The following is a 16,558-nucleotide window of genomic DNA, read 5'->3' on the forward strand; positions in this document are numbered from 1 at the left end:
TCTCTGTGGCCTTCTCTGGCTTTTATAAAGCTAGAGAATGGCCTCTCTTCACGTGTTCGTGCCTCACAATCGTGAGGCACGAACGCCTCTATTTCTTTGAGAAGAAACAGGGGCAAAAAAATTGCTCCCCTCTGTGTTTGTTTTTCCTATGCTCCTCCCGGTTTTTCTTTCCCATTCTCGGTCGCTCTCTCTCTCTCTGTTTTTTTCTCTCCCCCTCCTTTGTGTCTCTTGCGTTTTTTGCCTTTTTTTCTTCGTCTCCTGGGTTGCCCCCCTCTTAATGCCTTTAACGCTGAAACATAAACCTTCTCTTTAACTATGGAAACGGAAGCTGAAATGGGCAGTGAACAGTTTATCCAAGAAACGACTCCGTTTTCCATTCAAATTGCTATTTTTGATGTGGTCCTCGAAGTTTTGAACTTCTTGTAAGTAAACCCCTGGGTAAACTTTAATTGGACCCTTGTATTTTTGCGCATTTTACGAAACAATCCTTGGTTTCAGAATGTATCAATCCAGCCTTTAATTGACTCTTCAAACTTTGGTATTTCTTCAATTACGTCCTTGATTTCATTAATTAAATTAATTCCAAGTTCAATTAAGTCTAAACTTATTAATTCTCCAATTAAACCCTTGATTTAATTAATTAAATTAATTCCAAGCTCAATTAAGTCTCAAATCTTATCAATTCTCCAATTAAACCCTTGATTTTATTAATTAAATTAGTCAAGAGTTTAATTAAATCTCTAAACTTCCAATTATGTTGCCCTTAACCCAAATTTTAATTCATTCTTCATTTATTTTATTTTTTATTTGTTTTTCATTATCATTTTTCATTTTTTTATTATCATTTTTCAGTAAATCAAATAGTAGTAGTAGTAATAATAATAATAATAATAATAATTAAAATAAAAAGGCAAAAAATTGGGTAATGACACTATGGATTGTAATAGTAGTTTTACTTTCAATTTCTCATCTTATCTTTTTGTAGGATGTTTCTTTGATTGTTTCTATTTTTTCTTTCTTTTCTCTCCTGACAAATAAAGTGCACAATGTCCTCTGTTTGTTTGTTATTTGCTTGGGTCAGGCAATGATTGTTATAATAAAAGCTAAATGGTGTGAGGAAATCATTGTAGATCAAGAGGTCTTTTATTGTGGATTGTAATAATAATTTCACTTTCATTTTCTCATCTTATCTTTTCATGAGATGTTTCTTTGATTGTTTGCGTTTTTTCTTTCTTTTATCTCTCCTAATAACTAAAGTACACAATTGTCTTCTATTTGCTTATTGTGTTGCTTGGGGTCAAGCAACAATGCTAGGCCTAAGGCTCTAGGATCTAGTATGATCGTCAAACGTAATAGACTTAGGTCTGGTATAGCTGCTAGATTCAAGGCTCTCGGGTCTAGTATAACCGTTAGATCCAAGCCAGACCCCAGTCTCTTGAATCTGACATTGTTACTAGACCTAAGTAAACTTGAATCAGACATGTTTGTCAGATCCAAGCTCTGACATGGTTGTTGTTATTATTATTATTGTTGCTATTATTGTTATTATTATTGTTGTTGTTGTTGTTGTTGTTGTTATTAGACCCAAGCAAGCTTGGATCAGACATGTTTGCCAGATCCAAGCACTTTTGGACCTGACATAGTTGTTATTGTTGTTGCTGTTATTATTATTATTGTTGTTGTTGTTGTTATTTTTATTGTTCTTAGTATTATTATCGTTGTTGTTATTGTTGTTGTTATTATTCAAGTATCAAAGTTTGTTGAGTCTGAAATGGTCGCCAAACCCAAGTACCTGGATCTATCATTGCTATTAGATCCAAAGCTATTGGGTCAAGCATGACCACCAGACCGAAATAACGTGGGTTTGACATGTTGTCAGACCCAAGTAAAACTTGGATAAGACATGTTTGTGAGATATAAGCACCTTGGGTCTGACATGATTGTTGTTGTTGTTCTTCATATTATTATTAGCATGATTATTATTATTGTTGTTGTTATTATTACTATCATAATTTTTTTTTATTGTTGCTATTCTTATTGTTATTATTGTTGTTGTTGTTGTTGTTGTTATTATTATTATTACTCATATTATTATTTTTGTTGTTATTATTATTATTATTATTGTTATTATTATTATTATTCATGTGATTATTATTAATATAATAATAATAATTGTTATTATTATTATCATTACAATTACAATTAACTATTTCTATATTATTATTATTATTATGATTATTCAAGTAAATATAGATATTCAAGTGTTGTGTTTGACATAATCACTAGATTCAAGTCTATTATATCTAGTATGATTATCAAATTTTAATAGTTTCAAGACTCTTGAATGATTATCAAATTATCAAATTCAATACATTCGTATCACCAAATCTAAAATACTTAAACTATTTTTTATATTTTTTAAAAAATATTAAAGGTACAATAATAATTAATAAAATAGTAAAAGTCATGGCAGGTAGTATAGTTAAACAAAACTTTCTCGTAGCATTAAAATTTCCAATTCTTACTTTCAATCTAAAACCCTAACAACCCAAAATTTCTCTTTCTCTTTGGAAAACCATAAATTTTTACCAGAACCGAAGCGAGAGAACCAAAACCTCACTACCATGAAACCCTAGAAGCTCAATTTGAGAACAAACGGTTTTTTTTATGCCACGAGTCCAATTCAGAATTTCGAGCTGCATTCTCGCCATCTCGTGGAGCCTGACCTCTGTAATTCTCTCTATGGATTTTGTTTATTTATTTTATTGTTTGTTCGCAGAGAAAATGAAGGAAATGGAATATATGATTGTAATTTGTTTTTATTTTTTGGTTGTTTATTGTGTAATTTGAAGTAATATAAGGGAAATGATCGTTTTATTAGGCTAAGCTGATAGAGTTTTAGAAATTTAATTCCTTATTTTTCACTTTCTTAATTATATTCTGTCTATAATTTTCGGACAGCAATTCAAATGAGGCTACAGAACGCGATGGAGGTGTGGGATAGTCTCGAGATTGCTCATACTGCGGGGTATTTGAATTTCCTTAAGTGTTACTTCAGGGCATTTTCGATTATTCTGTTACAAATTACAAAACCGCAGTTTGTAGATAATCCTGAGCATAAGTTACGGAACATTGTGGTGGAGATTCTGAATCGTTTACCGCATAGTGAGGTTCTTCGGCCTTTTGTTCAGGATCTTTTGAAAGTTGCAATGCAAGTGCTTACCACGGATAATGAAGAAAATGGGTTGATATGCATTCGTATAATTTTTGATCTTCTTAGAAATTTTAGGCCAACATTAGAAAATGAGGTTCAGCCATTTTTAGATTTTGTATGTAAGATTTACCAGAATTTTAGAATGACTATTAGCCATTTATTTGATAACACAAGCGTGGCTGTAGATGATGTTAAGCCAATGGAAATTTCTACATCTTCAGACCAAGGGCTTTTGAGTGCTGGACATGTTGGGAATGGCCAGCTTAATCCTAGTACTCGTTCATTTAAGATAGTTACCGAGAGTCCACTTGTGGTTATTTTTCTGTTCCAATTGTATAGCCGACTTGTACAGACTAATATTCCTCACTTGTTGCCTTTGATGGTTGCTGCAATATCTGTCCCGGGCCCTGACAAGGTTCCTCCCCGTTTGAAAACTAACTTCATTGAGCTGAAGAGTGCACAGGTTAAGGTAAGTTTCATTTTCTCACTGATATCCCTGCAATGTTTTCCCTGATGCAATAAAGCTTGTTTCATGTTGATTTTGTAGATGACATGTGGCAATACTGAGTTTTTTAGCATATTTAGACTGATTCCGGAGGGGAGAAAACCACTTTTTTTATAGAGGGGATTTTGTAGTCATTAATATGCCTGTTAAATACGTGTGCTCATGTTCTTAAATGAGAGAGATTGTTTCTCAACCAAAATATGCAATTCTCTAGCAAATATTGAAGGGAAACCTTATTTTCACAGGCCTTGGAATCATGGTGTTATAGAAAAGATATTCAATTCTTGGGATTCTTAATCTAGCATGATTGTGGAAACAATGATGTTGTTGTAGTTCCTGCAAATAAGTTAAAATCTTTTTGTCTTAGGCTTGTGAAACCACTTGATGGAGTCTTGAGTCTTGCTTTTAGATTTGTATTTAAGGATATGAAGTTTCAATGGGATTCTGGCTGTAAGGATCCAACTTGTGACCTCTTTTGCTGAGCTTATAAAATGTCAAGCAACTCTTTAGTTGAATACAATAAAAACTTTCAAATATATCCACAAAAACTCTTATGTGCCTCTGCTCACAATTGTATGAAATTCACTGTTGAGCTACACTTGACGTCCTTTCTTGTCATGCTCAGTGCTACACTGCAATTTTACCAGTTTTTTTTCTCAAAAAGGTGGGAGAGAATTACATAAAATAAATAGATGTCATCTGTGGAAAAAACAAATAGAGGTCTGGCAGAAATCAGATTCTTGTAATCAAAATTGCAGAACTGTGAATGCTCTTCAATTTGTTTGTATCTTATGATTTCCACTAATTATCACTATTTTTCATTTTGCAGACAGTTTCCTTCTTAACATACCTGTTGAAGAGTTTTGCCGACTATATCAGGCCACATGAAGAAAGTATATGTAAAAGCATTGTGAATCTGCTTGTTACATCTCAGACTCTGTATACATTAGAAAGGTTAATGATCCCTGCTTTTTAATTTGATTTTCTCTTTATGAATATTGATCTATTGTAGTGTCAAAAACTGATATCTGAGCACTTTGGGTGCAGGAGCTGCTAGTTGCCTTGAAGCATGTTCTGGGGACAGATTTCAAGAGGGGTTTATTTCCTTTAATTGACACACTTTTAGAAGAGAGGTAAAATCCTTTATCTTATTAAGGGGCATACATTTCAATGAGCTTTGATGATCACAAACTCCCAGGAGATTCTAAAAATGTTGAATAATTAAATTTTGGGGGCATAAGAGTAACACTTGAAATAGCACTCTAATCTGTTTGATGTGTGCGCTTAGTGGTACTAAGAGAAGGAATGGTCTAGTGTTTATAGAATTTGATGAAAAAAATCACAACAGAGGAGGAGCAAATTGAACATGAACATTACAATTGGCAACCTATATCCACACCTGGAAAATAATAATTTGACAGAGGTTCTGTATAAATTGCTGACAAATCATTTGAAACTGAACTTATTCAAGGAAGCATCATGTGGTTGGTAGCTTAACAGGAATGTAGGGGTCCATCACATTTCTTCTGAATGTATTTTGTGCAATTGTTTCCATAAATGGATTCAATTTTCTGTCTATTTTATTTTTGCTTATTTATTAGTTTGCCTATGAGAAATTTCTTAGAATTTTCCTTTTATGGTTTGACATTGCATCTGATCACTTTCAGATGGGTTGTGGATATTTGGCTCTTTGATTTTAAGTTCATTATTGCTGTGTTACTGAATATTTCCTGTTCATTCTAGGGTTCTAGTTGGAACTGGTCGGGCATGCTATGAAACTCTGAGGCCATTGGCATATAGCCTACTTGCAGAGGTTGTTCATCATGTCCGGAGTGACCTTTCCTTATCACAGGTGCTGCTTTTTGTGGGATACCTGATGTCAAATTTTACTTTGACATCAAATTTCTCAATTACTTTTTCATCTCTTGTTTTCTTACCTATGCTAGACTCTTAATTATTGATCAGTATTGTTGCCATTTTGAGTGATTTGTTGCCAGTTTATTCATATAAAAAGGGAATAAGGTGATATCTGTTGGTTCAAATATATTTTATCTGAGATTCCTTTGGTTCTTATCATCAAAAATCTGTCTTCTAACTTTCTTTTCTATCTCTACTGCAGTTGTCACGGATTATTTACCTGTTCTCAAGTAACATGCATGATGCTTCACTGTCGCTCAGCATCCATACTACCTGTGCCCGGCTAATGTTGAATCTGGTTTGTATGCTTGCTTGGGCCAACAAAGGCTTTAGCTGCCTAATTAGGTGCATAGTTAAGATTGGTTCTACAATCTATTTTTTATGCTGTTAAATTGTTTGTTGGGTTTAGGTAGAGCCAATTTTTGAGAAAGGTGTGGACCAATCAACCATGGATGAAGCTCGTATTTTACTGGTATTGACATCAATTTAAGTATTCTTGTGAAGATTTTTTGGTTGGATTTTCTTATTATATTTTGGAGTAACTCATCTTGCTTTACAGGGGCGTATTTTGGATGCTTTTGTTGGCAAATTTAGCACTTTCAAGCGCATCATTCCACAGGTAATCCTTGCTTGGTGATCCCTTTCTCATGTGGTATTGTGGTGGGACAAACCTTAGCTGTGATGCTACAACAGTGAATAGTTTAATTACTGGGAGGTATCTTTATGAAGCTCACTTATGGTCAATTACTTGACTGTGAGCCATTTGAATGTCTTGGCATATGAAGCATTTCATCACCTTTGGAACTGTGTTAGAGATAGAAATTTACAGGTTCATGTCTTTGTTTGATCTGGGTTATAGGATGATTCCTTTATAAGTTTCATCTTTTGGGATAGCTCTGATTAAGATTTTGGAGTGGATGGAAGATTTATGTTATTTTATCGGGTTTCTACATTGCTACAAATTTGAAGGCAGATGCAATTCGACATGGTCTACAAGTGTAGTGACACAAACACAATTCCCATTTCTTGTTTGCTCTTCTCTGGTGGATACTAGCTCATTGGAACATGTTGATGTTACTTGTGGAGGTATCTAGCTGAAGTATTTCATTGCAGATCTTTAGCTCACATATGTTCCTGCTCCAGTTTTTTTTGTAGCCCTTACTTCTTATCCTTGGTCCTAAGGCAACTCCATTGATAATTTTTTTATAATAGAAAAGAAATTGAACTATAATAAGATTTTTCCTGACCTTTTGCATTGAGTTAATTAATTGGCCTACGTGCTTTCATATGCTTGTTCAAGATTCTAAGTATGTGGAGCCAACTGTCCTCAGATATAATTAACATTGCTTTGTTTCTTTGTAGATATCTTTGATTAATTTTCTTCACATTTTTTAGAAGACTGTCTTTTTCGCTTGTTCATTTCTAATATTCTTGACTACACTTTGTCTTGTTTGCTTGTGAACTTTAATGTCCTTTTTAATTGATAGCTGTTGGAAGAGGGTAAGGAGGGAAGGGAGCATGCTACAATGAGGTCAAAGCTTGAACTCCCTGTGCAGGTAGCTCTGTGACTTTCTGTGTGCTTTTTAATCATTGTTTCATGTTGCTTGGGTCAACAGTTTGAATTTTAGTCTTTGTTCTCTGGGCATCATGTTTCCTCTGTTAGAAGAACGTGCTTTGTTATGCATTCCCTAATTTCAAATTTACTGTGTATATATGATTATTACAAATGTTGAGCCTATTCAGCATTTGCTAGGTGTCTGCTCATAGGACTTGTTTATTTGTTGCTTGTGCATTGTATCTCTTTGTTGGTTCTTGTGATAAAGAAGCTTCGGTGAAGCATTTGGAAGGTCATTTGGAATATCACCTGCAGTTTGCTTTCCTCGTACCCAAATCTGGAGTCTAGAAATAAATATATAATGAAAATCCTGGGAATGGCCAGATTACTCAATCTTCAATAGTGCTTTTTTTTGTGTGCATGGTTTAAGATATGGAACTCTCTATCTGTGATGAAGTTAGTTGTTTGTAGGTTAAGCAAACTGCTAGAGCCTGACTGTGATGATGTTGGTTGTTTCTGGGAAGAAGCAAACTGCTAGAACCTAGTATCTCTCATAAAATTTCAAAGAATAAATAGAAAATGTTTAGTTGATCCTTGAAACAAAATGCCTTTTAGTTTATCTGCAATCTCTTTATTTTATCTCAATGAACTTTCATAGTTTGAAAATGTTGAGTGTTTTCTCCAGCATTGTCGAGTTCTTTTGAATAATTATGCATAGATATCCTGATGTACTGGGAAATATATAGAAACATTTAGAATATTTCGGTGAAGCACTGTCATTAAGGCATCACAGGATTGTCTTCAATCCTTTTGATTGGATGTATACAACTGGACAATATTTTTCTTTTGAATCCATCATATATCTTCTTTGGGGTTTGTCTTCAATCTGACATGCAGTTGATTGCAGGCAGTTTTGAATCTGCAAGTTCCAGTGGAACATTCCAAGGAAGTCAGTGATTGTAAGAATCTGATCAAGACCTTAGTTATGGGTAATAATAGATCCTCTTGCTATACCATCTGTATTCTATTTCAATGTTTTATAATGATAACTACACCATGGAGATGAATGCCACTGAATTATTTTTCTCATTGTTAATTAACCTATTTTAAGAGAACTTAAGAATCTCTGGGTTATGTTTTTAGGAATGAAGACTATTATATGGAGCATCACTCACGCACATTTGCCAAGATCACAGGTTTCTGTCTGAAAATTTAACTTTTTTCCAAAACAGCCTTTTATTTAACAGTTCTTTACATTTTAGCTCGTTCTTCTTTTTCATTGCTTAATTTCATTGGTTTAGGTTTCTCCTTCAACACATGGAACACACTCTCAAGTGCTTGTTTCACTGCCATCTAACTTACCATCTCCTCAAGCATTCAAAGGGATGAGAGAAGATGAGGTATTATTTGACGTGTCTTCTGTTTGTTTGTCCCATGATCGGCATGGTCTGACTTTGATTTTGGGCAGGTGGGGAAAGCATCAAGTGTCCTGAAGAGTGGGGTGCATTGTTTAGCTCTCTTTAAGGAGAAGGATGAGGAGAGGGACATGCTTAATCTCTTCTCCCAGATACTGTGTATTATGGAACCTCGAGACCTTATGGACATGTTCTCATTGTGCATGCCTGAACTTTTTGAATGCATGGTTAGCAATACTCAACTGGTTCACATATTTTCTTTGCTCTTGCAATCTTCGAAAGTATATCGGCCATTTGCAGATGCCTTGGTTAACTTTCTCGTAAGCAGGAAACTTGATGTTTTGAAGAACCCAGATTCACCTGCAGCAAAACTGGTTTTGCACCTCTTTCGGTTTATATTAGGTGCTGTTGCTAAAGCACCAGCAGATTTTGAACGTGTTTTGCAGCCTCATGCCCTTCTTATTATGGAAGTTTGCATGAAGAATGCTACTGAAGTTGAAAGACCTCTTGGTTATATGCAGCTTCTTCGAACAATGTTTAGGGCACTTGCTGGATGTAAATTCGAGCTTCTTCTCCGGGACCTGATTCCAATGTTACAGCCCTGCCTGAATATGTTATTAACAATGCTCGAGGGCCCAACTGTTGAAGATATGAGGGACCTTTTACTTGAACTATGCTTAACATTGCCTGCACGCTTAAGCTCATTGCTGCCACACCTTCCTCATCTTATGAGACCTCTTGTTTTTTGTCTAAAGGGAAGTGATGACCTAGTGAGTTTAGGTTTAAGAACACTTGAATTTTGGATAGATAGTTTGAATCCTGATTTCCTGGAACCCAGTATGGCTATTGTGATGTCAGAGGTGATTTTATCCTTATGGTCTCACTTGAGGCCTGCACCCAATCCATGGGGTGGAAAAGCTGTGCAAATCCTTGGCAAGTTAGGTGGCCACAACAGACGTTTTGTTAAAGAGTCCCTTGCACTTGAGTGCAAGGATAACCCAGAGCACGGGCTTCGTCTGATACTTACATTTGAGCCATCAACTCCATTTTTGGTGCCTTTGGATAGATGCATTAATCTTGCTGTAACAGCTGTCATAAACAAAAACAGTGGCATGGATGCTTTTTACCGAAAACAGGCTTTGATGTTCCTCCGCATTTGCTTATCATCTCAACTTAATTTGCCTGGTAATGTTTCTGATGAGGGATATACAGCCAGACAGTTGTCAACCTTGTTAGTTTCTGCTGTTGATTCATCCTGGCATAGGTCTGAGACATCAGATATAAAGGTTAGTTGAAAAATATTGATTGAAGTGTTGCTAAATTCTCAATTGTTAGCACTTTCTATTCCACAATTACCAATTTCAAATTTTCCCTCCATATTTATGTCATCTCCATTTGAATCAAATTTACTTTTGGATGTGGGTACAATCATAGTAGTGCTATTGCACCTGACCCATCAGAGCTCTAGAGTTGAGTAATGCTTGGATGGGTGACCTCATAGGAAGTTTTCATATTGCACCCATCCTTTTAGAGAAAAACAAAATTTACTTTGGATCTCATATCTCTTGAACACTGACTTTGGATTTGTTGTGGCATGGGATTGTGTTTTGAAGAAATTTGAGAGAAGTTTCTCTATATTCTTATTATAACTGAAGAGTATAATACAGGATATATAGGAGAAGCGTGCTAACCCTACAATCTATCAAAATAGGAAATATTTACTAGACAAGAAAGGATCCTACACTAAACTAGAAAGGAATAATCTATGAGATCTGGTTTAGCTAATACTAGATTTTCCTAACTAATTTTGAGGGAGATTTCTACACTCCCCCTCAAGTTGGGTTGTATATGTTATACATGCGCAGCTTGTGACTCAAATCTTCAAAATTAGTTCTGGGAAGTGCTTTGGTAAGTATGTCTGCAGTTTGATCTTTGGTAGGAGTGTAGATCAGATGGACAATTTTCTTTTCAATCGTTTCTAAGATGAAATGTCTATTTTAATATGCTTTGTCTTGTCATGATGCACTGGGTTTTTAGCTATACTTATGGTAGCTTGATTATCACAGAACATCATGATGGGGTTTAATAGTTCCACTCCAAATTCCTTGAGTAATCTCTGTCTCCACATTCCTTCACAGATGCCAAGTGAACTCAGATTCTGCACTACTTCTAGATACAACCTGTTGTTTCTTGCTTTTCCAAGTCACTAGATTTCCCCAAACATAGGAACAATACCCAGAGGTGGATCTTCTATCTAAAATGTCTCCTGCCCAATCTGCATCTGAGTATATTTCAACATTTCTGTTGTCACTTTTCTTGTATAGCAGACCTCTTCCAGGGGTCATTTCTTTTTTAGATATCTCAGAATTCTATTAACTGCATCTATATGCTCTTATGTTGGATTATTCATGAATTGACTTACAACACTGACAGAGAAGCCAATGTCTGGTCTGGTGTGTGAGAGGTAGATGAGTCTTCCTACCAATCTTTGATATCTTCCCTTGTCAACCGGTGTTCTGTCCTGTACTGCTCCTATCTTCTTGGTTGAATCCATTAGTGTTTCTGCAGGTTTACAACCCAACATTCCTGTTTCTTTTAGTAGGTCTAGGACATATTTTCTTTGAGAAACATATATACCTTTCTTTGATTGTGCCACTTCCATGCCAAGAAAGTATCTGAGGTACCCAAGGTTTTTGATCTCAAATTCCTTGGCTAAGAGTGTCTTCAATTTCACTAGTTCTTCTCTATAGTCACCAGTTAGGATGATGTCATCAACATATACAATTAATATTGCCTTTTTATTTTCTGGAGAAGATTTGATAAACAAGGTGTGGTCTGCTTGACATTGAGAATGCCCATTTTGGACTATTGTCTTTGTGAATCTATCAAACCATGCCCGTGGTGATTGCTTGAGTCCATATAGTGATTTCTTCAGTTTACATACTTTGTTGTAGTTGGAGGATGTTTTTAGTCCTGGAGGTATCTCCATGTAAACTTCTTCTTCCAAATCTCTATTAAGAACTGCATTTTTAATGTCTAGTTGATGTAATGGCCAGTCTTGATTAGCTGCTAGAGATAGGAGAATTCTGATGGTGTTGAGCTTGGCCACTGGAGCAAATGTTTCCTGATAATCTATCCCATAAGATTGAGTAAATCCTTTTGCTATCAGTTGGGCCTTTAATCTTTCAATACTCCCATCAGCCTTGTGTTTGATAGTAAATATCCATTTGCACCCAACTGGTTTCTTGCATTGATTTCTTCTCTGACTGCTCTTCTCCATCCTAAGTCTTTGAGAGCTTCTTCAGTAGACTTGGGAACCTGTACATTGTCAAGCACTGGAACAAATGCATGGTAAAAAGTGACAGGCTAAGCTATCCTACATCGTTTTCATCCATATACTCGTGTAATCTACGGTGTGGGTCTGGTGTCCCCAAATGTTTAATCCCTGTTGTGATTAACACTTAGTTATGAAACTTTTCTCTTTATTTTTTTGTGTGATCATATGCCAAATCCGCCTCAATATTGAAAGATTTTAAATCCTTTGATACCACTTCCATCCCTTTTAAGCAAAACACCATAAAGGCTAGAAATAAAACCCTATTCTATGACAAATCAGTTATCTCCATATAGTTTGATTTTTAAGATTTTTTAGTTGTGCTCTGACCAAATGCTCTAATTAATGGAAAACATTGAACATTTCCATGAACTCAATAGTCCTTTGTCCTCCAAAACCTTTGAAATTCCCGGAGGACAGATCCTGCACTCTTATCACTAACAGAAATAGAACTACAAAAAAATATCTATCTAGGATCACCCAAGACTCTCCACTAGTAGCAAAATCTCTGTCCAACATGTTTGAAGTTACTGAACAGTGTAATAGATAAAGTGGCTCAGTGTTGTCCTTCTACATTGACAAATTATACAAAAGTTAGTGATAATATCTCTTGTAGTATCCAAGCCTATTAAAGACCATCAGTAGCCTCTCTTTGGTATATATTGGGGCCATGCAAATGCAGAATACTCTGTTGTTTTCTTGGTGATCAGCAGCATCTAATTAATAACCTATTTGCATGTGCAAAACCTTTATATTCCAGCTTTGTTTACCTTAATCAGGGATAATGTATGATGTATCTCTCCTTCTCACTTGCATTGATTTATATCATGCTATTCTCTACATCAGGGTCAGCGAACTGATCCAGATTCCACAGTCTCTTCTTCTCGTCAAGGTGCAGATCTTGTAGCAGTCATCTCTAATCTAAAATCTGTGCTGAAGCTTGTTAGCGAAAAAGTGATGGCTGTTCCTGACTGCAAACGATCTGCAACTCAAGTCTTGAATTCATCGCTTTCAGAGAAAGGCACTGATTCCAGTGTGCTTCTTTGCATACTAGATGTGATAAAAGGGTGGATTGAAGATGATTTATGCAAACCAGGAAGAGTCACATCAAGTGGTTTTATCAGTCATAAGGAAATAGTCTCTTTTCTTCAAAAGCTTTCACAAGTTGATAAGCAAAACCTCAGCCCTGATTCTCTTGAAGAGTGGGACAGGAAATATCTTCAGCTTCTTTATGGAATTTGTGCTGATTCAAAGTAAGCAATATTTTGACATAACTGATGTTTTTATAGTATAATGGTATAACTATAATATTTTATTGATGTCCAGATATCCATTGGCCCTACGGCAGGAGGTGTTTCAGAAGGTGGAAAGGCAATGCATGCTTGGATTACGAGCAAGAGATCCTGACATTAGGAAGAAATTCTTTTTGCTTTATCATAAACCTCTTGGGAAATCATTGTTTACAAGGCTGCAGTATATTATCCAAGTTCAGGACTGGGAAGCTTTGGGTGATGTTTTCTGGCTCAAACAGGGTCTTGATCTTCTTCTGGCAATCTTAGTTGAGGACAAACCAATCACACTTGCCCCTAATTCTGCCAGGGTTCAGCCAATTGTGGTCTCGAGTTCTGTTCCAGATAGTTCTGGGATGCTGCAACAGGTTGCTGATGTTCCAGATGGTTCTGAGGAAGCTCCTCTCACTTTTGACGGTCTTGTTCTTAAGCATGCCCAGTTTCTAAATGAGATGAACAAACTTCAGGTTATTGCATTTATATTTAACGTCCTGCTACTTAGTGATATCTCATGCTTTAACAACGAAGTGTGTGTATTACTATGAAGTGTAAGTGTTGGTACATGTTTTTGTGCTCTATTGATATTTGTGCATTATTATTTATTCCATTATGCTGAAAACATCTTTTCAAGTAGCAGTATTTCTTTTGCAAGTAATACAATCAATACATTTTGTGCCTCTGGTCTTTATTCTGTTTCATTATCAATTGAATGCAGCTAATGATTCAACTGCTTCATTGTTAACTTTAGTGATGTCGTATGCCCATATAGCCCAGCATGTGAGTTGAGAGTTTTGCTTCACTGAATGTCATCTTACGTTTAACTCCTTTTCTATTCTTCCAGGTGGCTGATCTGGTTATTCCATTAAGAGAGTTGGCCCATACAGATGCAAATGTCGCATACCATCTGTGGTTGCTGGTATTTCCCATTGTCTGGGTGACCCTGCACAAAGAAGAACAAGTTACATTAGCAAAACCAATGATTACGCTCTTATCAAAAGATTATCACAAGAAGCAGCAAGCCAGCAGACCAAATGTGGTGCAAGCACTTCTAGAAGGCCTTCAGTTGAGCCACCCACAACCTCGGATGCCAAGTGAACTCATTAAGTACATTGGAAAAACATATAATGCATGGCACATTGCCTTGGCTTTGTTAGAAAGTCATGCCATGCTATTCATGAATCAGACAGATTGTTCTGAGTCTCTGGCTGAGCTTTATCGTTTGCTCAATGAAGAAGATATGAGATGTGGGCTGTGGAAAAAGAGGTCAATCACTGCAGAAACCAGAGCTGGACTTTCACTAGTTCAGCATGGTTACTGGCAGCGTGCTCAAAGCCTCTTTTACGAGGCCATGGTTAAGGCAACTCAAGGCACATACAATAACATGGTCCCTAAGGCTGAGATGTGTCTCTGGGAAGAGCAGTGGCTTTACTGTGCAAGTCAATTGAGTCAGTGGGATGGATTGGTTGATTTTGGTAAAAGTATTGACAATTATGAAATTCTTCTTGATAGCCTCTGGAAATTTCCTGATTGGGCATATATGAAGGATCATGTCATCCCCAAGGCTCAAGTAGAAGAAACTCCAAAACTTCGTCTAATTCAAGCCTTTTTTGCTCTTCATGATAGAAATACAAGGCTTTACACTGTGAGTCTAGATAATACTTCAGTTTCAATATTTTCCTTTCCCTTCCTATAATCAATTTCAAAATCATGCCTTATTAGCTTAACTAGCCATAAATGTTAAAGAAGAGTTACCTTTTGGTCCAATAAGTATCTCAAGCTGACATGGTTTATCTTGATCTCAAAATGTATGTCTCATAAGTAATGTCTCCACTTAGTTACAACATGCGATATTGCTAGCATTTCCCTTTCATAGACAAATAAGGCTTGTTGTCTAGGACTAAACTTGTTAATAAAGGCTAAGGGATGACCTTCTTGCATTAGGACTACCCTTATTCCTATAATGGAAGCATCATTCTTTATTACAAATAACTTGTTCAAATCTAGGAGTTCCAGTACTAATGGTGTAGTCACGACTTCTTTAAAAAGTTTGAAAGCTGTAGTGGCCTCTTCATTCCATTCAAACCTATCTTTCTTTAGTATCCTGGTTAAGGGTCTGCAAATGGAGCCATAATATTTAAAAAATCTTCTATAGTAACCAGTTAATCGCAGGAATCCCCTAAGTTGTATGATAGTGTGAGAGAGTGGCCAAGTTTTTTTCTTGGATCAGTAGCCATACTTGCCTTAGTAATGATGCACCTTTAAAATTTCACTGACACACTACCAAAAATGTATTTGCTATCTTTAACAACCAGCTTATGTACCCTCAATAATTCAAAGACAGCTTGAAAGTGTCTTAGGTGATCATTGAAAGTTTGACTATAGATTAGGAAATCATCAAAGAAAGAGTATAAATTTCCTAAAATGTTCATGAAAAACTTCATTCATCAAGTTTTGAAAAGTAGCTGAACCATTGATTAAGTCAAATGGCATAACTAATAATTTATAGTGACCACTATAAGTTCTGAATGCAGTCTTGGGAGTGTCCTCTAGCTTCATTCTAATTTGGTGGTAACTAGATATTTAGTTAGTATTGAGAATATGGTTGCCCCTACTAATTCTTCCAATAGATCATCAACAAGGGGTATGAGGTACTTCTCGATTATGAGCTTGTTTAATGCTCAGTAGTCCATACATAATTTTTATGAGTTGTCCTTCTTCTTAACTAATATAACAGGAAAAGCAAAAGGATTGTTGCGGTGTTGTATGATTTCATCCTTTTGAAGTCTAGAGTGCATGTATAGCCTTATGTTGTCATGCTGAGCCCTTTCTTTGAGTGGAATTGAGTGGTCTTGTAACCTAGATGGGGTTAAGCCTTGAGGCTCCCTAAGTAAATCTTGATATGCTTCCATTAGTAATTCCATCTCAGTATTCCCTTTTTGGCTAGGTGGAAATGTAATAGTCATAAAATATAGTTTACAATCCTCTTCGATGACTACCCTCAAGCTACACAGGCTCATTTTTGATATTTGAGTGAGGATGTTCAATAAACTATTGAAATGTTCAAATCGGATGGCCTGTAATTTCATAGGATTGTCACTTTTAATTACTACTTGTTATCCATTCTACGTAAAAGACATCCATGTCTCCTTATAGTTTGACACAATCTCTCAAAGTTTCCATCCATTGTATATCTAACACCATATCATAATTATTCCATTAAAAAATGAATACATAAGCCATGGAATTATTTCCCTGCATCTTCCACTTAAAATTCTTGCAAACAATAGTACACAACATTGTGCCTCTATTAGTTGCCTTGACTGTTAAGG

The 16,558-nt window shown here is 35.9% G+C and overlaps 1 protein-coding gene across 1 annotated transcript; it reads left to right on the plus strand.

Annotated features, from left to right (window-relative positions):
- Positions 1 to 315: 315 nt before the first annotated feature.
- LOC133672548 (uncharacterized) lies at positions 316 to 14,996 on the plus strand. Its single transcript, XM_062092996.1, is given in 19 exon segments — positions 316 to 422; positions 1,303 to 1,408; positions 2,637 to 2,730; positions 2,962 to 3,683; positions 4,549 to 4,645; positions 4,648 to 4,673; positions 4,767 to 4,852; positions 5,463 to 5,571; positions 5,839 to 5,934; positions 6,046 to 6,108; positions 6,196 to 6,255; positions 7,124 to 7,192; positions 8,099 to 8,180; positions 8,335 to 8,387; positions 8,493 to 8,591; positions 8,660 to 9,892; positions 12,787 to 13,193; positions 13,267 to 13,696; positions 14,071 to 14,996. Coding segments are annotated over 19 exon segments (4,791 nt in total). The 3' UTR covers positions 14,923 to 14,996.
- Positions 14,997 to 16,558: the final 1,562 nt, after the last annotated feature.

Source organism: Populus nigra, chromosome 14 (genome assembly GCF_951802175.1).
Source record: "Populus nigra chromosome 14, ddPopNigr1.1, whole genome shotgun sequence".
In the NCBI taxonomy this organism is placed as follows: Eukaryota; Viridiplantae; Streptophyta; class Magnoliopsida; order Malpighiales; family Salicaceae; genus Populus; species Populus nigra.